Source organism: Mycteria americana, chromosome 1, assembly GCF_035582795.1.
Source record: "Mycteria americana isolate JAX WOST 10 ecotype Jacksonville Zoo and Gardens chromosome 1, USCA_MyAme_1.0, whole genome shotgun sequence".
In the NCBI taxonomy this organism is placed as follows: Eukaryota; Metazoa; Chordata; class Aves; order Ciconiiformes; family Ciconiidae; genus Mycteria; species Mycteria americana.
Window position 1 is genome coordinate 59,455,566 of NC_134365.1, and position 23,494 is coordinate 59,479,059.

Consider the following 23,494-nt stretch of genomic DNA (forward strand, 5'->3'; position numbering starts at 1 on the left):
ACTTCTGATGCAAAAGATGAATGGAGCTGAAGGTTTGTAACCTGACTTGCAACTACATTTAGGCTTTTTGCATAACATCAGCAGGGCAATGTAAATTGGCATGAGACCCTTGAAGCATGGTTAGAGTCAGCAACCTAGTCCTGTATGACCTGCCCTCATTCCTCATTTTCTTTTCTTTTTGAGCAGTCTTCCTTCTCTCCTCCCCACCACATTTTTTGTTGCCATTCCAGAGACCTAGATGTAGAAAGCTACTGCTGTTTCTCTGCAGTACCTTCCAAAAGGGTGAGTTTCATGCCTGTTCTAGTTTATTTCCATGAGTTTGCCAGTGGGCCATTTTGTAAGCAGAGACAGAGCTGAAGGAAGCAGCCACAGCTCTGTTTATCGAAGAGATGTGAAGGATGATGTTGTTTCACACTATGAGCAGGTTACATCAGAGATATTTCCAAACCCTGTAACCTTGTCTACCCTGCTCCTTGAATGATACTGTAGGATACAGTTGTACTAGCAAATTAAATGTAAGAAAGATCTTTATCTGGCACTGAAACCAACTGGAATGGAAAGATCTGCATTCACTCCATTAAACCTCATTACCCTCCAGAAGTGGGTGGCTGCCTGCAAACTCCTTGTGAAGAATTGTTCCTTGCCTGAGCTAAATCACAGACTGCTTGAGGCAATTGTCTGTTGAAGGAGCTGGCAGATGTGCTCACCAAGCCCCTTTCCATCATTTACCAGCAGTCCTGGCTAACTGGGGAAGTCCCTGCTGACTGGAGATTAGCGAATGTGACACCCATCTTCAAGAAGGGCCGGAAGGAGGACCCGGGGAACTACAGGCCTGTCAGCCTGACCTCGGTGCCGGGGAAGCTGATGGAGCAGATCATCCTGAGTGCTATCACACGGCATGTAGAGAATAACCAGGGGATCAGGCCCAGCCAGCATGGGTTCAGGAAAGGCAGGTCCTGCTTGACCAACCTGATCTCCTTCTATGATAAGGTGACCCGCCTAGTGGATGAGGGGAAGTCTGTGGATGTTGTCTATCTAGACTTCAGTAAAGCCTTTGACACGGTTTCCCACGGCATTCTCCTGGAGAAACTGGCTGCTCATGGCTTGGACGGGTGTACTCTTCGCTGGGTAAAGAACTGGCTGGACGGCCGGGCCCAGAGAGTGGTGGTGAATGGAGTTTACTCCGGTTGGCGGCCGGTCACAAGCGGTGTTCCCCAGGGCTCGGTGTTGGGGCCAGTTCTGTTTAACATCTTTATCAATGATCTGGACGAAGGGATCGAGTGCACTCTCAGTAAGTTTGCAGACGACACCAAGTTGTGTGGGAGTGTTGATCTGCTGGAGGGTAGGCAGGCTCTGCAGAGGGACCTGGACAGGCTGGATCGATGGGCTGGGGTGAATTGTATGAGGTTTAACAAGGCCAAGTGCAAGGTCCTGCACTTGGGCCACAGCAACCCCATGCAACGCTACAGGCTTGGGGAAGAGTGGCTGGAAAGCTGCCTGGCAGAGAAGGACCTGGGGGTGTTGGTTGACAGCCGCCTGAATATGAGCCAGCAGTGTGCCCAGGCGGCCAAGAAGGCCAATGGCATCCTGGCCTGTATCAAAAATAGCGTGGCCAGCAGGACTAGGGAAGTGATTGTGCCCCTGTACTCGGCACTGGTGAGGCCGCACCTCGAATACTGTGTTCAGTTTTGGGCCCCCCACTACAAGAGGGATATTGAGGTACTGGAGCGCGTACAGAGAAGGGCAACGAAGCTGGTGAAGGGTCTGGAGCAGAAGTCTTATGAGGAGCGGCTGAGGGAGCTGGGACTGTTTAGCCTGGAGAAAAGGAGGCTGAGGGGAGACCTCATCGCTCTCTACAACTACCTGAAAGGAGGTTGTAGAGAGGTGGGGGTCGGTCTCTTCTCCCAGGTAACAAGTGATAGGACAAGAGGAAATGGCCTCAAGTTGCGCCAGGGGAGGTTTAGACTGGATATTAGGAAATTTTTCTTCACCGAGAGGGTTATCAAGCATTGGAACAGACTGCCCAGGGAAGTGGTTGAGTCGCCATCCCTGGAGGTATTTAAAGGACGTTTGGATGAGGTACTTAGAGACATGGTGTAGTGATGGTTTTTGGCAGTGTTAGGTTTATGGTTGGACTCGATGATCTTAAAGGTCTTTTCCAACCTATATGATTCTGTGATTCTGTGATTCTGTGATTCTGTGACCCCCCCTTGGTCCGGGCCAAAACTGTGACAGGGAATGTACAAACAATTTAACAGAATGGGTGATTCAGTTCTGGAGTCCGGGAACACGCCCTGACACCATTTAATTTATTAATATAGTCATGGCCAAGATGCCTCTTGCCTTTGAGCATTTGGTTTTGTAAGCCCTCTAATACCACTGCCACCTCAAAGCCCTTTCTTCTGCGTCGGGGTGAGAGGTGACAGTGGACCAGAGAAGAAGGGAAGATGGAGGCAGCATAAACCCTGATGGAGGGGAGCAAAAACCAGCAGCAGGCAGGAATCTCCCATACAGTTATCTCCCTCTCTGCAGGGCAGAGGCTCGTGTGGCTCCACCTCTTAGCAGGAGAACACCAGAACTGTAATTGCCCAAGTGGGAAACTCTCCCAGCTTTCTTGGTAGCTTCTGTTCCTTAGTCTCCCCCTGCCTGAATGTGCATTTGCTGTTTCTGTGAGGAGGCAGGAGCTGGGAAGCTGCGCTCCCCAGGCTGGGGGAAGAGGTCAAGACTTCCAGCCAAGGGTGAGACCTGTACTTCCAACAGATAAGTTGCCACTTTAACAACTGTTCAGCTGCTCAAGTTTTCTGGTCAGATATAACAGAGCAAGTCTTTGGGGTATTAGTTTCCAGTGTCTTTGGTTAACACTCAAGATCAACACCTCCAGCTTTTTGGGCTTGCATCAGATTACATGCTAGTATGGGCTCACGCTGGCAACATGTTCTCACAGCTAATTGGGAGGCACAGGCGTTCATGACACCTCACATGGGCTGGTGCTTTCATGTCAACCGAGCCAGTCATAGCCCATTGGTGCCCAACTACTACTGCTGGCCTGATGTCAAACCCCAGACCCCAGGAATAGCACTACTGGTCAGTTAGTTAAAGGGGACGTCTGACATACTCATCTCCTTAAACATTTTTTTGTTCATCTGAGTCTGCTTCCCGAAGTCTCCTGTTTTCCTCAGAATTACTTCTGCTTGAGTTGAAACTAAAGACTTTCTTTTCTTTTCCTGACTCCTCCTGAGAACAAGAGTGAAGCCTGCAGATGGCCAGAGCCTGAGCACAGGAGCGCAGCACTGGAATGCCTCTCCTGGGTCAGGGTGTCCATTTCCTGACTGCAACAGCCTATCATGTCACACAAGCTCCTTCATAATGCGTCAAACTTATCTTTAAAAATAGTCAGGCTTCTTGTCTCTGGCCTCTGGAGCAGTGGCAGAAAATGAAACTTTTAAAACTATCCCAAAGAAACATTTCCTGTCCACAGGACAGACTTCACCCAATGATGGCTCTGTCTGCTTCATTTTTCCCAGTTCTTGCACACTTTTTTGTGTGTTCTCTTCTCTGCCCTTTCCAGGTTCCAGAAAGTAAATTGTCTTTAGCTGTTTTGGGAGAACCTGAAGATTGACTCTTGCCACCGCTTGGCCTGACCTTTTTCGATATACTCAGCTGCTCCCTCTCTGCCCCTCCTGGTAGACAGGCAGGCAGTACATCCACCACAGAGCAGTTTCTGGCTAAATGCCCATATTCAGCTGGAGTCATGTCAAGGCATGGGCCACTTTTACATTTCCTGTCACAGCGGACAACTGTTGGACCAGTTATCATGCGTCAGGCCTTTGTGAGGTTGCGGACTTGCTGGCATGGTGTCAAAGACCGGTGTGTCCCTAAAGTTACCCTGTTAGCTTGTTAGTGTGGTGCCAACATACTCTGTTCCCTCTGAGGCTACTGACACCAAGCTCTGGATTCAGCTGTGCTTTTCTGTAAGCACCCCAGGATCAAGCTGTTTGAACGCAGCACAGTTTATGCAGTGAGCCTTGCATAACTGGCCTTGTGTAGCACTGCAGAGCTTCCACAGCACTCTCTTTTTGACTTCTCATTTCTGAAGTTAAAGTAATTTTGGTTGGCTGTACACTTATTTCTGGGACAGTCTGTGGCTATGCCCCACAAGGACTTGTTGGAGCACGCCATGCATCTGTTGGAGCATACCACAAGTCCCTTTTATGGTATTCACCCAGGTTTCCTTTCTCTGCAGACCAAAACAGTGTGGGTGACTAGCACATGCCTGATATGGGACACAGACGGGATAAGCACTGTGGCATGGAAATTCAGAAAGACTCCTGTAATCTAGGCTTACTCTTTACAGTACAGTTTCTAATGCTTTGCCAATACTTACTTCAATACTTACTTGGGGGAGGAAGGACAAACCAGGGGAAGACCGTCAGTTCTGGCAGTCATTTGTCACTCTCTGTATTGTTGTCATGACATGAAATGACATCTGATGGCTTTGTGAGATGGGACACAACATGTTGCAAAGAAGAGTCACTGTGCCATGTGTACAAAAAGCCCTTGTCTCCTCAGCCATCTCCCTAGAAGTGCCAGAAGGGAATAGGCTCTGGAAGCTACATCTGTGGAGACCCTGGTAGCAGCCTTGAGCATACTCAAGCATTGGAACAGGCTGCCCAGGGAAGTGGTTGAGTCACCATCCCTGGAAGTATTTAAAAGATGTTTGGATGAGGTGCTTAGGGACATGGTATAGTGGTGGTCTTGGTAGTGTTAGGTTTACGGTTGGACTCAATGATCTTAAAGGTCTTTTCCAACCTATACGATTCTGTGATTCTGTGATACATGCAATGTCATCAGCTAAAAGCCATCAAGCAGGCACCAATGTGGCACTGCAGTATGCACCAACATGCAGGTGGTGAGGACAATCAGAGCACAAGGGCTGACATGCAAAATGGGGAATACCTGGCACTACAGACACAGCTCAACAGAGCCATTAGTTTTCCTTTTGATTCTGGCTAAGCACAAAAAAGAGGAAGCTTTCACCTGAAGTTTAGGTAGAAATAGCAGGTGCTATCTTTCCCTGTTTGGACTTTTTGTGAAAAGCTGGAGGGGAACAGAAGAGGATAGGACCATTCTAGAGAAGAATAGCAGCTGACACAAGACTTAGGGCTAATTTAGAGATAATTTTCCCACTCACTTGCTAATACTGTTCTTACTGCCTCGAAGTCTTGGAGCACCCCACATGCCTCTAGTCAAAACCAAACTGGCTCTTTTATCTGTTCTTGCTTCAGATTCTCCTTTAGCCAGTGTGGGAAAAGATAGAGGTAGGGAACACAGACCCAGCCAAATCCAGGTGGGGGCACAGATGACAGATTATGTTTGGGCCTCCAGTGTCTCTTTTGCTTTAATTCCTGGTTGACAAAAAGATACCATGGGGAAAAAGAGCAAAACCAACGTTTCACTCTGGAATACATTCATTTTCTCAGTTCTTTTAGGAAACAGCAAGCTTCTCTTTTTTCCTAATGTAAATGAGTAGGAAAGCAGAAGGACCTCTCAGACAGTTCTTGTTTTACTAAGAAAACCTCCACTACTCAATGCAAAATCACTTATCGTTTCAGTTTTCTCTTTCAGTGGAAATTTGGTTCAGAACAATGTTTCCTCCTGATAATCTCAGTCCTTAAATGCTCCCTCTTCAGGAAACCAGTTTTGATAAAGTTGAGAAAGTGCTTAAGTGAGCCTAAGCTCATCTCATTTTCAAAAGTCAATTCAGAGTCTGAAGTCTCATGGAAAATCAGCAAAACTCAAGGCTCCTTAATTAATGAGATGCTTTCAGACATTTTCCTCTTTGGCAGAATTCTTGTCTGACAAGAGAAAATGCACTGGGGCAGATGTGTCAAGTCCCAAGAAGAAGGCATAGAAAACATCCCTAAGACTCTCCCTTCCGCCAAGGGCATTCACTTCTTATGCGTCTGCTCACTGTCTAGCACAGTAACGTGTCCTGCTGCTGCTGGGGTGCTCTCCATCAGCTGGGCTCTGTATCATCTGGGAGGGTTTTACCATCCATCATCCAAGGAAGACCTTTCTCCAACGATCATGCTGTGGAGGGAGGAAACAGAGTTTTAGGGTACTGTGAACTGTTTTGCCAAAGCGTGTGCCAGAGGTATTCCTCTCTGGGAGATCAAGGGCAAATAACAGCTCTTGCGTGGGCTACAGCAGTACAAGGAGGCCACTGAGGAGGATCTCAATCCTCTCCATGCTTTTTCACTGCTTTCAACTTTAAATTCCATGAGTGGCTAAAAACATCTCCTGTTCCATCAGTTTGTATTTCCGTGGTGGGCAGACACCCTGCTCCTAGCAGTATATGACCCATTTCTTTCCTCTGAGAGCTATGGGAGGTCCTGGCATGGCTCACAGGCAGGAGAGGAAGGAACAGACATCCCGTGAGGCATCACCTGATCACTAAAGGACAGGGTAGTCAGCAGGCCTTTGCCATGACTTGGCAATGCCAGCACGGCTGCCTCACTTCCTTGCCGTGCCCAGATTCAGGTTTCACGACAGCCATATGTAAGGTATCTCCGCTGCCTGTCACAGGACACAGTTCGGAGTTAGGTCTGAACTACCGTGAGCCACGGCTGGTTTGGGGCTTGCACAGCCACAGGACCACCAACACAGCACAAAGATGCTCTGTCTACCTAAGCGATCTCTCCTTGGCAAGACTGCTAGGAACCACTGCAAGGAACCAGTGCAAGAATAATAAGGAATTTACCCATCCCATGAGCATTTTGGAAACAGTGCATAACCCTTACATCTGCTTTTTCTGTTTCAGCTAGTGCAGCTGAAGGAAGAGCACTACTAAATTATACTAGGTCTTGGTGCTGCTACTACCACAATGTAGTGGTTACAAGGTCTCTACAGAAATAATTAGCTCTCAGATGTTAATCAGGAAAGTGGTGGATTAATACTGCATACAGCAGCTTCTTCTCACTTTACGTTACAGATAGGGCACTGGTAGGAAACAGGTAGATAGCCATCATAGGATGGGACAGATGCTGTGAGGCACAGGGTGATTATGGCAGGTGTAGTTAATGACTAAGATTCTGCCCTGGCCTTTGCGTACATTGGGACTTTCTATTTGTTGTGCATTTGTATATCGTCAGGTATAATTGGGTCCTGGTCTGTGGGCAGGGCTCCATAATACAAATAAATACCACCATGACTAATGACAGACCTTGTGTAACTGCCCCAAACTCGACAAAAGTTGCAAGCAGTCTGAGTCAGTGCCATTGTGTAAGGGGATAATTTCTCCTTTGGCAGTGTGGTGGCCAGCTGGAATTGTTCTCTCTGATAATTGCCAATCTGGATTTCTCCCAGATGGCAGCATCTCATAAAGAGTATCTGAGAAGAGCTCCGGTCTGCTCTCTAATAAGGCTCCACAAGAGAGCTGTTCATCCCTGTCACCCCTTATCCATTGCCTCAGGCAAGTGTCCTGTCAATTTGCAGAACAAGTTGTTGTTCTGTGTTTATTTTTCCTTTTTATTTTATTTCTTTTTAGAAACTTGTATTTATTACCTTGGCAATGAGCCACCCAGCAAGGAACAAACTGTTTTGTGACAGAAAAGATGAGACATTCTTTCCTGGGCCAGCCAAAAGCAATGCCACTGATCTTCCCTATGCCATCCTCTAACCCCCCAGGTTGTGGTTAACAAGGCTGTGTTTCCCTGAGGCACTCATTTTTCCAGCAGAGAGAGGGTGAAAGCAGAGGTTATGCTGTGCGTCCATCCAAGGGTCCCTGAGCGAAAACCTCTCTGCAGCGCACTACCATTTAGCACACAGGCATGTAGTGATTGAAGAGCACGGGGTAGCCAGTGTGTAATTTTAATCCTGAGACTCCTGGGACTTGCCAACTCAGTGGATGCTGAGGAGAACAAGACTGTAGGTAGTGCAGAAATCAGGGGTTATGCAAAACGTTAATTGCTCTCCTGTGTGGCTGGCACTGCAGCAGCTCAGCTTCTGATTGAGGTGATATTTGTTTCTGGTCTGCCTCTTCACTTTTTAACGTGTTTATCCATCATTGCGGTACCCAAGTGCCTCGCAATCTAGAAGGTGTTTATCCTCTCTCAGCTCCCCCATGAGTGCTATTGGCCCGCTATCAGGGATAGGAAACCAAGATGCTGATTTATGTAGAGTCTGGAAACTGGTGGGGCTGTTCCTATGGGCTGTTAGATCTCTGACCTGAAGAGTAAGACAGAAACCCGTCGTACCTAACACCCAGTTTTTTTAGCAGCTTTAACTTATTTCAACTCTGAAGCTCCTGGGAGCTTTGCAAAGACATCGAGGAACTAGGCAGGATCTGTCACAGCACTGGTGTTAGCGGGGTCTGAAATGCAAGATCCGGCTCCATTGCTGGGAGTGTGTCTTTTGCATTTCTCTGTTGCTTTGATTTCCAGTCTAACACAGAAAGATGACACGTCCCAGTTTAATAGAATTGTGCAGTTTTCCAGATAAGGTCTCAGTGTGTGAAGGAATTGTTTCTTGGAGCCAGAAATTTCTCCCCCCGCCCCGTTTCATCACCACGACTGTAGAGGTTATTTTCCTTTTTTCTTTTTTTTTTTTTTTTTTAACTTCAAAATATGGACTCAAGACATACTGCTAAAACCAAGCTAAAATATTCAGTGCTCTTGTGTGGGTTGGTGTTCTAAACTAACTGCTGAAAGCCAAATGCTTCTGAGAGGACACTCTTGAATAAATACAGTCCATATGAAATCCCTCCTTCAAGAGCCTGGAGGGAAGGAATGGGTTGGAGAGAGGGAGTTTGCTTCCCTCTAGGTCAGAGTGATGTGAGGACACATGTTCAAGTTGAAATTTTTTTTTCATTTATATTCTTTTACTTTGCTACAAGATGCCCTGAAACACAGTGACCTCATCCCTCCTTGTCTTCCTGTTTAATCTGAACTAATCTTAGTTATCCATCCCAGCCAAAGCACAGGGCACATTTGCATAAATCATTCATCAAATGCTTCTGAACAATAAACAAATGCACAAGAAACTGTTCATGGACAATTCACCAAAGGAGCTGTTTGCTGCAAACAGTCCAGGGATCTTTGTGGAAATGGTCTAAAAAGCAGGGTCTGACATAAGAAGTCCTGTCTCTATTGTTAGTGGTCTGGCTGGAGGGGACCAGTGAACTACCAACCCTCCGCTTGGGGGGCTGGGAGCATGCAGTGAGGACAGGCAGTCTGAGGAAACTTCTTTGAAGCAGACTTGGGATCAGGCTCCATCACAGAAACAAATGTGGGGGATCAAAACCTATTGGCTCAGCCAGTCTAGCCCTCTGCAAACACCAAGTTACCCCTGTTGGCTATGTAAATTTCAGTGTTTTTCCCAGTGTTTTCCTCATGGGACTTTCATGGCATCTCTTAGAAAATTTTCCAATAGATTCCACTGCCCTGAAGTCTGGCCTGCTCTTTTGCCTATGATTTCCTGCTTAATACTCTTGTTCCCACTGAGATGTCCCACTGTCCAACTCTAAATAAAGTGCTGTCTCAGTTGTCACCTTCACCTTTCAAACACATCTAGGTGTTTTCAGCCAGCCTCTCTCACACTTTGTTTACCTACATGGCACAGAATTATCCCTTTCAGACTTTTCTTAAGGCTTACTCAAGTCAGTCCCTCTAGGCTCATAAAATGTTTTTTCTTGCTAGTCCTTGGCCTCCTTCCACACTGTCAATAACTTTCTAGGAATGTGACGCCTGGGACTCGGGGCGATTCTGCACGCTATGGATGGCCAATGATGGCAGGGGCAAGGAAAAGTCTTTGGCTGATGTTGTCATGAGAGCAAAAGGAAGAGTTTCTCTGGGAAGTCTCAGGCTCTGACCATACCAGTTGGCGGTCTGTAAAGACACAGGGAAGAGAGAAGCTGGGCAAGGCTCATAGCTAGCTCTAACCAAACCTGAGGACAGAAGTTGGGTTTATAGCAGTTTGTGATGTGTATTCCCCATGTCAGGTACTGTGCCAGGAGCAATGCCCCAGTTTACAATCACATCATGGAAATTACTTTCTTATCTATGGTAGCATATCCATCCCACAGCTTTACCAGACATACTGAGTGGTCTACGAGGTGGGTCTGGCTGGTGGTCTGTGTTTCTCCACATAACAGAAACTGAAGGGAGGAGAACTTCCCATGAGGACTCAGAGGTGAAAGATCTAGGGCAGAGCCACTGCTACTCATCTCCCCCCTGCAAGTTCTCTGCTCTTTCTGAGTGCAGAGAAAAGGCTGTTGCTATAGAAACCAGTGGGGAAAATGTACATTATATCACGTTTTATATATTTTTCCAAGGAGACCCTTTAATCTGAGCCTGCCACCATGTATTTTTACAGAAACAATAATGCTAATAAAACCCCCTAAAGGTAATAGTGATTTCAAATCAAATCAAATAACCATCACTTACTTCAAAAACACCTCTGCCTGTAACCTTCTACCCTAGCCAAGACACTGGGACAGGGCTAGCAAGGCAGCCCACAGTATAGTACATGACAGGAGGGTAAATCAAAGGCAGCAAAAGGTGTGATGGGGGGAGGGGTCCTACACAGCAGTAAGTAGCAGTTAACATTTGAGGAAGGACAAAAAAGCTAAATAAAATGTCTTCAGATTTGACTTGTGTGTAGAGAAGGGTGAAAGGTACAGTTTGTAGCATACACTCTAGCCTACCTTTTTCTCTTTACCCACCAAACCTCCTATTGCCATCCTACCTTTGTGAGCCCCCTTCTGAAGCTCTTTTCCCTTCTTCTGACCTTTTAAAAATTATCCCACCATTTCTACTTGCCTTTGTGATAATAAGAAGCCCTTCAGCCTCCCAGACAATCAGACCTATTGCACCCTGGGGTCTCAAGGAGACAATGCTCTTTGTGAGGCTGCACCATGAAAGCCTCTCTCTAGCATCAGGCTGGCCTGGTGGCAGCAGTCCTCCTGGGGATCCTTCAGAACAGAAGCCCAATTTAGTCCTCTGGATGTCAAAATGGGCTTTCGCTCTGCCCTTCCCACCCTCTATTTATTTTTCACTTAATTCACCATGACCATTATTTCCTTCCTGATTTGTACTGACCCTGTGGCTTCATTAGATTTTTGTCATTATTTATAGTAGCTCCTATAATGTGTTGACTTGTAATTTCTTCAGGACAAGGACTTTCTTGCTGTGTAGAGCAATGTACAAAATAAATCTCAGCCCTGTCTTGTTCCAGGCTGTGATTGATCCTAAGTCAGGTATATGTCCCTGGTCTTTGTCCTGGAATTAAGTACACAAAAAAACATCAGTGAGGCTTTGTAGCATTAATGCCAGGTTTTATATACTGAGATGTAGGACAAGGTAGCTATTGGAATAAAACAACTTAATTATGCTAGGTAAGACCACGTAAGGGTACACCTGCTTGCAGCATCTTTGCTGGGCTGATCCCTTTCTCCAGACTTGCCCTTACTCCAGTGCATTTTCATGACTTCTTGGGTTATGGTAAGTTCTGTGCAGGTCCCCTGAGTCCCAAGCGGGGGAAAAAAGTTCTTTCTCTTTCCTCCGAGGCGTGCCTGTAGGTCTGCTCTTTGCTCCTTTCAGGGTCTTGCTGTTTCTGCACATATGTAACAGAGTTTCCCATAAAGCCCTTCCCTGCTCTTACAACCAGACACATTCAGTGGTTAGCAGGGAAGAAACAATTTCCCTTTCCTCTTCCTGCCTTACCTTATGCTCCCTACGCACACAGGTAGCCTTGCTCTCTCTGTTCCACTCCCAGCCCTTTACACAGAACATAATGGCTGCTAACTGTGAATAAACAACTGAGACACATACTGTCTGTTTAGGGGCTGTAAGCACTTCTAGAGCCCAAATAATATATGAAAATAAATAGAATGACTGTAATGATATAATAAAAGCAAAAAAATAAATGTCCTGAGGAGGATGATAATCTAACTTTAGAAGCAATTACCATCAGTAACAAAATGCAGAGAGAAGACTAGGATTACTTTAATAAGATTACCTGCTTATTGCCATTAGTTTCTGTGGGTGACTGTAATGCTGCTTCACCTTCACTCCCAGCCAGTTTCTCAGATGCTTCTCACCCTGAGCATTGACAGGCCAAGCTGGACTGTGAAGCTGGGGCTCACCAGCCTTCTCGTGGGATCCAGCATATCTCTGTGAGCACCTGCTCCTTGGTCTTCAGCCTCCCCTACTCTTGTGCCCTTGCTGACACTGCAATGTTGTTTTTCCATGCCCTGTGGCTTCATATCCATGGTGGAAAAGGCAGGAAAGGGGGGACACAGAAAGGTGAGGAAAGCTGGTGTCTTTGTGGAGATGGAAGGATGGTAGGGAAAATAATTGTAAGGTCAGTGTTGTAAGACAAAGACAGAGACTTGATGATTATGGAGGCTCTCTGAAAATTCAGCTTTATCCAGCAGGCGAGGGAGAGCAGACTCAGTAATGCAGCACATGAGCTATAGGGCAAGGAGTTCTCCTCTAGCTTCCTGGAGCCCCAACGGCCAGTGCGCATGCCCTTCTCGCTCTGTCTTCAACCGTGCCATGTTCCTGTGGCACATGAGTCCCAGAGCTTGACCACTGGTACATTCAGTAGTCATGCACTTGGGTGGAGAGTCTGTAGGGAGGTAGGCATGTACTCAGGGGGACCAAGACTCATACAGTTGAGAGGTACAGATGGTGAGATGGAGAAACTGCTGAGAGCAACAATGATGTCTCTGCAGAGACCACATTAAATCCCTGTGCACCAGGGATGAGCACACTGGCTCTGTGCATGAAGGAGAGAGTGGTTATTTTCTGGTGTTGGAAGCGTCATGGGGCAGAATAACTGTCTGCTTCTGCTTGTGAGGATATCTGTACATATAAGTCGATGTTCAGATAGATAGATAGATAGAAATATGTAGGTATAGACACAGTTCTGTTCCAAACAGGCAAATGTGTAGCTCCTGGTGTCTGGAGGACATAAAAGGCTCTTCCAGAACTCACTGGAGATCTCGTCAGGGCTCTCAACCCACAACTTACTTGCCTAGCTGCACCTGCACAACAAAAAACCAGGACCTTCTTCGTTACTCTTGGAGAAAGTAAAAAAGGACCAGGACACAGATAATAAATAAAACGGGTTTAATCGTAAACCATGTACATGTTTATAGATAGGGAGGGAGGCATGGTCTGAAAGGTGCTGCCCTGGCAACAGGAATAAAAGAACAGTGTATTTTACCAGTCAATATACAGTACCAATGAAGGGTGGAGCTGATAAATGAATATGGGATTTTGAGTCCCAGAGGCTAATTTTTACGGACAACCATCATTCTTGCTTTCCTATCAAATTATAGCAAGAACTAGCTCACAGCTCTGCCCAGGACACAGCAAGGTGGATACAGCCAAGAACAGAATTTGAGGGTGAGGGAGGGACAAGATATCTGAAGGTCATTCTGAGGTATATATAATGTATATACTCTACTGTTGTGTACAGTCTTGGGGCCATGCTTTGCCCACAGTTATGTGTGCACACATCTCATTCCAGTCAGCGAGAGCGGCAAGCTCACATCCGAGAGAATATATTTGGCTTTGAGGGCATACAGGAGCACACTGAACAACAAAGCCAGAAGCAGAACAGGGAGAGGGCCGACGACAAGGAAGCGTGGACTGGGCTGAGAAAGGGAAGAAGTGAATGGATGGCCCCAGATTTATCTGGCCAGCCAGTTCAGCCCTGTTTGGACAGCCAGCGCAAAGCTTCTGTTCTGAAGGACTTCTGCAGTGCAAAGGTTTCCATCAAGGCAACCTTTATCAGACAACAGGGAAAACCATTAACAAAATGGCTAGAGGCATGTTAACAGAAGAAATATGATGGAGCTGGCCCTACAACTGTTCAGTTCTTAATTTTGAGGGAAAACCCAACTCTGCCTCTGAAGTGGTCTAAGCCAACACATGAATCCGGTCAGTCTTGGCTGATACAGGCAGAGGAAGGAACCATTGCTTTGGTGGCCAGCAAGGCAAAGGGTGGCATTTGTACTACAGTATTCAGAGTTGGTGTGGCTGCTTTGAGAAACAATATCACACCAGGCTTGCAAAGCAGTCAAATGTATTGGCTTTTTGCAGAACAATTTCACTTTCAGTCAATGTACATATTATATAGTTTTACAGATGAAAATCACCTTTCACTGCTAGAAAGTAGATACTGTTTTGATATCAAACGCACTTGCCATCTGATTTTGCTAAGAACCCACCCCCAGACAATAAAAAAACAAATCCCAAATAAAATCTATACTACAAAACAACACTCATGTTGATGTCAAATCATAACTGTCCCAGCAAACATAAAATCAACATCTTCTTAATGCAGGTCCCCTCAGAAGCAAGTTAGAGTCATGAGTCCATATATAGAGTCCACTCCCAATCTGGGAAACCTCAGTAAGACTGTTGCCCTTTGAAATGCAAGTCCCGTTCTTTAAAGGAGTGCTCCACACATGCATGCACACGTACACACAGACACAGAGATACACACACGCATACACATAACCTCCTCTCTCTTAGCCAGAGCTGCATGCTGGGTAACTGTTAATGCCTTCTGTGCATTTTTGACCTACTTTCTTTGTAAGGGTGAGGTTGAAATTTCTTTACTTCTCAAGTCTGTATTCTTTAAACAAAAGGGGGGAATGAAGAGGAACTACATTACAAAGACAGAGAAATGCACTCGTATCTCAGGCATATGATTTTTCCCAGTCATTTACACGGATGATGTTATTTACATTCGTGACTCAGCAGAATCTGCAGGAAGAGTTATCCTTTCTCCATGTTGGGTTTTCTCGATGCACCCCATGAGCCCATTCTGTGCTTCCACAGACTGTTTTTCTTTAAGGCACTGCATGTGGATGGTGACTTCAGACAGAACTGCAAGCCCCTTCACTGGATCGTGCATTTCTCCCTCTCCCTTGACTGACCTTCCCTGAGAACTTTTGATTTTATATACTTCAGGTCACTGTTGACACTCGGCCGGCGAGCAAAGGGAGAGATCATGCCGTAGGCGTCCATGTCCTTGACTCGGCGCATCCGGAAGGATTTCTGTTGGAAGGTGTCACCATACTGGATGGAGATTTTCCTGTGGAGGGCAGGGCTCATCTCATGAGGTAGCTTGGCCATGCTGAAGAGGACGTAGAACATCTCATCCACATTGGTGTTCTTCTTGGCTGAAACTTCGAAGTAAGCGCAGTTTTCATCACTGGAGACAAGGTTCTCGCCTTCATCTGAGCGTACCTTGCGGAAGATTTCACTGTGGTCATTTTTGTTGCCGCAGATCACCATGGGGAGGTCAGCTGATTCCTTGGTCTTGTTCTTCAGGCAGGATTTGACCTCAAGGATCTGTTTCTGGAGCCTCTTGACCTCATCAAAGGATTCTCTGTTGTCCAAGCTGAATACCAGGATGAAAACATCCCCTGCAATTAAAAAAGGATACTGTAAAGGCTTGTTGGCTGCAACCTGTGCCAGAGGAGCTAATTTTCAAAAAGCAATAGGTTTATTTGCCATCTCTTCCCCATATTTTTTGTTTGGTCCTTTTGAATCTGTTCCTTAAGCTGTACTTTAGTTCCAATTCTTCTAATTCTACTCCCTACTCCTTTCTGTAGTGCTATGGAAAAGAGTTTTGGCTATAATGTTACTTCAGCCATATCCAATTGTGTGTTCCTAGGTTGCACTGGACTTGCAAATTATTGCCCGTTTGTATTCTCTTTTGTAAACATGTTTCTATCTATCTCAGCTCTGCTGCATTGCTTATCTTTTTTCTTCCTTTTGTTTGTATCTCTGTGTAAAACAGAGCCTGTTCTGACACCAGGAAGAATGGAGAGCTAGTAGCCACTCAGCCTTGGCCTTTTGATTATACCATGCAAGAAGCAGCACCTGAACTGAAGATTTACAGCTAGTCAGTCCCGAACACCTAAGTCAGGAATGAGAGGTTTCCCAATATGCAGTGCTCTGCTATCATTTCATTTGCTCATGAGAGACAGACCATGGAAAAAAAGAAATACATAAATGACACAGATCCCCTGGCATTTCCTTTTGACATTTCCTGACTTACAATTCCTTTTGCAAATATAAAATAACGCAAATCATTGCCTGTTGAATGACATTCATGTGGAATGTGCTAAGAGTGTGTTCAGGGACAAAAGCTCACATTTGCATCCCAGAAACTGGCCCTAGGACCTCACTGAATGTGGATGCTAGCCTGGTCAGATGTGAACGTCACGTTTCACTGGCTAGATAGAAGGGTAGATAGCAAATCCAGAAAGTAGGTTGATTGTGAACTGTGACTGAATATATCTCCACTGTCACTTTCACAGTTAGAGAATACATCTTAGCTCACAACAGGAACTGCTTGACAATGAGAATGTACAAAATGAGCCCACCATTTTCTGTTTTTCCTCTTTAATTCATTTGATTAACTGTAGACTAAGGAGAAAGGGTAAAAGTAGAGCTGTCCTTTTACTGGTATATAAAATCAAGGGAATCAGGCTGCAAATTTTAGCAAAAAAAATCTTTGAGATTTTCTGGGTTTGAATTCCCTTCCTGTGCTTTTTACATTTGTTTTTCACTGCTTGTGTCTTATAATGATATGCTTATTTTGTCCCTTGCTGCTCTTTATTCCCACGAGATTTTATTTAGCTATTCATTTGTGACTGTAATAAAAAATATGGAGCAGGAGGGGAAGGTAGGAGGGAAATAAACTAGGGGGAAATCTCAGTTTCAGACCTTCACCCAGTGGACTTCTCTGTGGCTAATGCACTCCCTGTAGTGCCCGGAGCATCCCGGCCAGGAAATATCTCTCTAGAGAAGTGCATCTTGCAACAAAATCAAGCAGTCCCTTTAGCTACCTCCCAAGAAACAGTCATCTCCAGGCTACAGTTTTCAAGCTAATGTTTATCATTATGATCTTTCACCCACCGTTCCCCATCTGCCTACTTCCCCCCACTTCTCACCTGTCAGGATGGAAAGCCTCCTCATAGCAGGGAAAGGGTGATTCCCAGAGGTGTCCAGGATGTCCAGCTGATACATGTCTCCCCGGATGTTGTAGACCTTGCGATGAAAATCCTCAATGGTGGGAGTGTACTGGTCCTCAAATCGGCCATTGAGAAAGCGTGAGACAATGGAGCTTTTCCCCACCCTGGAGGCTCCCAGCACTACCATGCGGTAAGAGTTCTTGGCTGGCACATTCAGGGTGCAGTTTCCACCAGACATGGTCTTCATCATCGCTTGGTCCTGAAAGAGAAAATGGCAGAGTTGGAGGAAAGCCTAGAAACTAGATGGAGGATGGAGTCGGGCAGCTCCTTACCACAAGCTTGTCAAGGAGTGCTCTGGAGCACAGTCCTCATTAGTAGATCAATGGTTCATACAGAAATTTTTTAACTGGACGTGCTTAATTTTTTCAGTCTCATTTCCAGGGATTTTTTTTTTTTGGTTGGGTTTTTTCTTTTCTTTTAAAGTTACATAAAAATGAAGGCATTTACACTGAAAATAGCATGGTTTTGAACTGTAATTTACTATTTCGTTTAAACATTAAGGGCTAATTTTACCAGCTGTGCTTCAACTTAGACACCAGGTTCCTTCCCACCATCTGCGTCACTTAGATAATACCAGATTTTTCAGTATAGCTTGGTTCTCATTTAGATACATAAACACAGAGATCAGATTTCCCAATATACTGCATCTACTGCAGATGCCATTAGGACCTAGACAACTTCATTTGGTTGCCTAAATAGGAGCTGCGCACAATACTCACTTTGAGATCAACCAGAAGTCAGACAGAAACAAGAATCATGCTTGACATCAGTGGAAGCTAGACATCTCAGTAACTTTAAATAGCTGGTCCCATACAACCTTCATTGCTGATGCAGGGAGTTTGAGCCACAAAATAGCATTGGCCAATGATAAATTCTAAGATCTGTGCCTTCAGTGACCTTTTAGAAACCAGATTTTAATCTTGCTGTTTGGACTGGTAGTGTGGGAACTCCCTATCAACAAACTGTCAGCATTGCAGCAGGATGGGTGGCAATGGATGGAGCTGCAGAAATGTAGATTTCATAGGAGTTTCAGTCTTTATACATACACAGCTGTTGTGGGTGTCACAGTCTTTGCGGGTGTTAAGTACAAGCAGGAGAAAAGATGAAGGACAGCCATCTTAAATAGCTATTAGACAAGATTTCTAATCCCTGACAACTAAAATGAGTCTCGAGACCTTGGAGATTGCATTTTGACATAGCACTCAGATGCAGAAAACTTTGATAGGAAAAAAAAGAAGAGTGTTGCTCAGACATTTTTCATGTACCAGTTCAAATGAATTGTGTGCTGAAAGGAAAATTGTAACCCCTGTGTGGGGAAAGCTAACCGTCAGAGCAAATAAGGCACATTTTTGACAGAGTTTATTTTGGTTACTAGGATCTTATTAAAGAATAATCAAGTTCCCACTGTGCCATTTATTTAACTTAGGTGTTGTTTATTTAATATTACAATGCTAGTACTTTATGTACACTGAAAGATCATTTCTGGGTCCAGATCTGGATTCCTATCTTTCCCTTGAGTGAATTTTATCTCCCAAGCTTTTATGTAGCTGACACTTATCTCAGCCAAAAGCTTAAAATCTTTTACTTTGTTTAACATGTGCTAAGCACCAAAGCAGCAGTGAAGATACGGTCACTGCTAAATAAAGAAGTCTCTGGAATTCTGATCCAGCATCATTACAAGGGCTGTGCTATAGCCCAAGGCAACAGCAAAACACTACTATTTATTATTATTGCTATAATTTGCTGCACACCAACAGCACATTCAGCCCTACCTAAAGCACAGAAGAAAATGCAATGCTTTCCTCAGAGTAGCTTACATTCTGAATTATATTCAGCAGGCAGGACAGCATAATATTAGAGCCAGACAGTAACGTCAGAACGTAACTTTGGATGGACACACACATGCAGAGTTATGGTACTGTTGGGATTGCTGTGGTGGGAATGACAGCAAGGAGCACACCTGGTATTTGAACTGGACTCTGTGTTTTATTTAGAACAGGACCTATCTCCAACAGTGCAGAAACACCATATTCAATCTCTGAAACAACACTGCCATGTACACTATCTCTGCCCTTTCCTACATAGCCAGCCCAATACTGTCCTGCATCCATGGGCAGACAAATGGTGACAGAGCTGCTTTGGGATGCTTCCTTTCACCCTCTCAGGCTTTATTTAGCTGGCAGAGAAAAGCAGGGAGATAGATTTTGTGAGAAAAATTACAAACTTCTCTGCAGCCCAGGATCAGTATTTAGAAAATGGTCAGTTCTTCAGACTGGGATGGGCCAGTGTAGCTGCATGAGGGCAAGTGGACTGTGTTGGTTCACACCTGCTGAAGATCAGTTTTGTACAGCTTGGTGCGGCAGCACCTGGGAGTGAACAGTTACGCTTTTTAAGAAAATGCCTTATATGTCCTGTAAAGAACATGCACGCTGGGGGACCTGATCCTGGCCAGCAGCTTTACAAGCCCAAATCCTACAGACTATACTGCTGAGTGGCAGGTAACCACCGAGCTGCTGGTGATTAGAGAAACTCCCATCACACAGCAAAGGAGGTGGACTCTCTCACTGCAGCTGCTTGGAGGGTTACTTTTGCACCTTTAGTGCAAGAGGCACTTCTGTCCTCCACTTTGAAATTAATTCCACTGCTTTGGACCTCAGTTAATGCCACTGTACACTGAACAGCTTGGAGAAGGAATTGCCACCACAGCTACCTACAGACAGGGAAGAGTAAGGCACAAGGAAGCTGAGTGACCACCCAAAGTCCAACAAAAGAGAAATGTGAACAGACTCTGGGACTCCTACCTTTCAAACTCTTTCTCCTTCCCACCTTTCCTCACCCTTGCATCTCTGGTCATTAAATCCCACTGCCTCCCACCCCCTTCAAAGCCAAAATACTATGTGCAGACACATGCTCGTTTCAGGACACTTTGCCCCAAGGATATAGATGCACCGAAGGGGAAGAAGGGGTGTGAGGACATGCAGATTTTAATGTATTAAATAGTCACTTTGTGCTGTCCTTGTTCCACCTGTCAAGGCATTCAGTCAAGAGGACTTTTGTTCTTTCCTGATTGCATTTCATTTCACATGGAGTCAAAAGATGCTTTTCAGCACTTTGATTCATGGAGTTGCTACTCATCTCATCACCTCTGCTGCAAATCTGACTCAGAGCGTGCTGTTGAACTGGGAGCTTATATTTGTGTTTTGTGCTCTCTCTTCTTATCCCCCCTCTCCAGGTTTTCTTCAGTTCAATACAATCTGCTTTCTTTCCTCCTCAGAAAAGGAATGAAACTTTAGCCTTCACACCCAGGGGTCGCGGGGAGCACAGGGACTCATACATTGAAAAAGATTAAAGGCAGAAGAAAGGAAACAGAAAGAGACCACATGTTCATGTACTAAATAAAGCAAAATCAATCAGAAGAGAATGAGGAGACAAACAACCTCCAGCTGGCTTTAATCTACATCTTTTCCTTCCAGTTTATTAAATGCTTAAGCATAGATTAATTCCCAGTGGTACCTTCTGTTTTATGCACTGGCTTGATGCTAGAAACTTTACGTTAGTATTTTATATTAGTACAGCACAGGGATTTCGAAATGTCATAGAAATGTAGGCAATGAGTGTTATCTCCACTTAATAAAGGGAAAGGCTCATATACCCAGAGAGAGCTGAAACAGCTGTCCAAAATCAACATTAAACCCCATTTCTTTTGACTCCCTGTGTTGTCTTCTACCTGCTAACCACCGCTGTGTGTTTCATAGGCAGACATTGGAGTGAATAACAATGCAGCTGCTTTTGCATGCTCGGAGGTGTGCTTGTCTGAATTCCAGTAAGATCCTGACAAATTTGATCCTGAGCATCTGGAGAGAGATATCTAAGGAAGACATTCTTCATTCAACCTGCCTAGAGCTTTTACACCTTAGGTTTCCATCCTCCTGTCAGGGGGTATGCTCCCTACCACTCCCTATCCACGAATAGACTTCTGCACTACCTCTCTTGCACTCCATAGTCTTCAGCTACTGTTTGTGTCTCTGTTTGCCATTCCCATGTAATTCACTGCATCCAGCCAAAAACAACATAGGCAGACGCAAACTGTACCATGCATAACAGACCTGCCACTTGTTAATCACTGCTAGTAGCCCCATAATTTTCATGCACACCACAATCACTCCTGTGGGATGTTTGTTTCCTACTTTCATCCCAAACTCCATGCTGCTTTCTTACCTCTCTTTCCTTGGAGGAGCAGTCCTGGGTCTTGGTGCAGTCTGATGAAACTGATAATTTTAATCAGAGGTGGCTGCTGCTGTAAAAGGCTGTTGTTCTGTGGATCCCACGTTGCTTGCTCTGGGCTCAGTTCTTCACCAGTATTTCCCAGGAACTTAGCAGGATTGGGAAGGACCGCAGGGCTCCAGAGGGCGTTCCCCCATGGATGGTAAGTACTGGATCAGGCGACCGACATGGGCTAAAGAAGGGTCTCGGAACCAGTGGTAGCTTTTCCCTTTGGTGAGATGAGCTCTTCTCCTCGAGCCTCAGTTCGAGAGAAGGAGAGGCAGAGTCTCTCCCACTCCCACTGGCTTTTCTTGCAAGTTGCGCTTCGTAGGCTCTGCTGGGGGGAAAGGGTTTCTGGAGCGACACCTAGTCGTGCAGGGTCATGGGTGCATGGCTGGCCCACCCTGCCTCTATGCCGCCTCAGACCCTATGGGGAAAAATCAGTGGGGGCATGGAAGTTGTCTATGGTGAACCTACGCTTCCCCAGGTCTTGCCTGGCACAACACACCACCCCCCCCAGCTTCTTTTCTTCTGGTCTGAGATTTGCTTTAAAATATTCTCTTTCTAGGACAGAAGGGGCTTTTCTTTACATTTGCCAATTAAGTCTTTCTTCTTCCCTCCCTGCCTTTCTCCCTCTCGCTCTCACAACTACTGGCAAATTGCAGATTTTCCTTCTGTAGGACTCACAGATAATTGGCTCAACTCCTCCCTTGAAGTCAGTGTCAGACACAGGGGAAGGAGGGGTACTGAGGGGGTGGGATTTTGTGCCTATTGAAAAAATCTTTTCTTTTCTCCTCTAAACAGAAAGTTCATATGCATTGCAGACTGCACGTTCCCCATCTTTCCACCAGAGACCTGTATGTATGCATGTGTGGGGAATGAGTTAACGTATGTGTACAGAAGACACAGAGACTTCACTTACTTTGCAAGCTGTAAATTCATAAGCTGTTTCTAAAGGCTCTATACTTCCGTGCTGATCTTTTCTGCTAGACAGAAGCAGACTGACTCATTTCCCAAGTTGGGGCTTTCTGTCCATAATTCCTGTAATTCTTTTGCCATTTGGGATAGTTTCTCCTGTTCCCTCAACCTTGAAGACGTTACGTTAGGATTGCTGGTTGGTTTGATTAAGAAATAAGAATAATGTGTAACTGCTGCTCTTTCATTAATATTTAAATAAATGAAAAGCTAAACTAGAGCTGGGTAATAAAATGTAAAAAAAAAGGTCAAACAAACTGAAAGTGTGGGGGACCAAGGGTCAGAAAGAGAAGAGAAACAAACTAAAATGAGGGTGATTTCAAGGAGTTTGTTCAACCCCAAGTGAAAAATCGTGTTTGCATTTTATTTCACTGTTTATTGACTCTAATTTTTTCTCACTTTTGAGCTGAAGTAACAGTTTAGATGTACAAGTCTATTTTAAAAGATGTCAAAAAGGTTGATTTTGAAAGATTTGAAATGAAGTATTTCAGCATTTCCCACTTAAAACTCCTAATCAGAGGGAAAAAAAAAAAAGGAAGAAAAACACTTTGAGATTTTCAAGATATTTTGACAATAAGAAAATGGAAGGGAGGCACGGTCTCCCAAATCCGTATATAGTTTCAGGTCTCCCACAATTCTCTCTCTTTTTCTTTGAGCAAATTTACTCTGCATTGAACACAAATATTCCTCCAACTACCTTGTCTGTTTCACCTCCAGACCCCCCCCCCAACAATTCCTGCAGCTTTTGAGGAATTCCTGGGACGATTTGCTTTTTCTCCTCCTTCTCCTCAGAGCACAAGGAGGTTTCTGTTGTCACCCTCAGAATAATGCTTCCCTCCTTCGCCCGTGCTCCCGGCGCTGCACGGCAGCCATCAGCAGCCGTTGAGGAGAGTGCCGTGGCTGTTGCAGGCACATGGTCTGACATGCCTGTATGTCTCTCTGTGCCGACAGACTTTGCGAGCCACAACACAGGCTATGAGAAGGGTCCTGCTGTACCCTTTTGCAAGAGGCAGCAGCTCCCAGTAAGGTCAGGCCTGAGCAGGGGGTGGATTTGGGGCCCCCAGGCTAACACAAAGGCAAACCACCATTGATGGAATTTGGGAAGCAGCAGCTCCTGGCTTCCTCCTAATGCAGGCAACTTTATATTTGGGAAGGAAGAGCATGGCTTGGCACAACACCACTGAAACACCACTGGCT

General features: G+C 45.3%; 1 protein-coding gene across 1 annotated transcript; it reads right to left on the minus strand.

The window, feature by feature from the left end:
- Positions 1 to 13,123: 13,123 nt before the first annotated feature.
- Positions 13,124 to 21,419, minus strand: RASD2 (RASD family member 2). Its single transcript, XM_075501583.1, has 3 exons — positions 21,278 to 21,419; positions 16,979 to 17,258; positions 13,124 to 15,442 (listed from the first exon to the last, which is right to left on the minus strand). Exons 2-3 carry the CDS (start codon positions 17,247 to 17,249, stop codon positions 14,913 to 14,915), a joined length of 801 nt encoding a protein of 266 aa, XP_075357698.1. The 5' UTR covers positions 17,250 to 17,258; positions 21,278 to 21,419; the 3' UTR covers positions 13,124 to 14,912.
- Positions 21,420 to 23,494: the final 2,075 nt, after the last annotated feature.

Bases quoted from the DNA above. Each gene is read 5' to 3' on its own strand.
- RASD2 (XM_075501583.1), bottom strand. From the start codon at position 17,249: ATGATGAAGACCATGTCTGGTGGAAACTGCACCCTGAATGTGCCAGCC. The intron at 15,443-16,978 runs GTGAGAAGTGGG...TTTTAATTGCAG, and splicing joins GAGGCTTTCCATCCTGACAG to GGGATGTTTTCATCCTGGTA.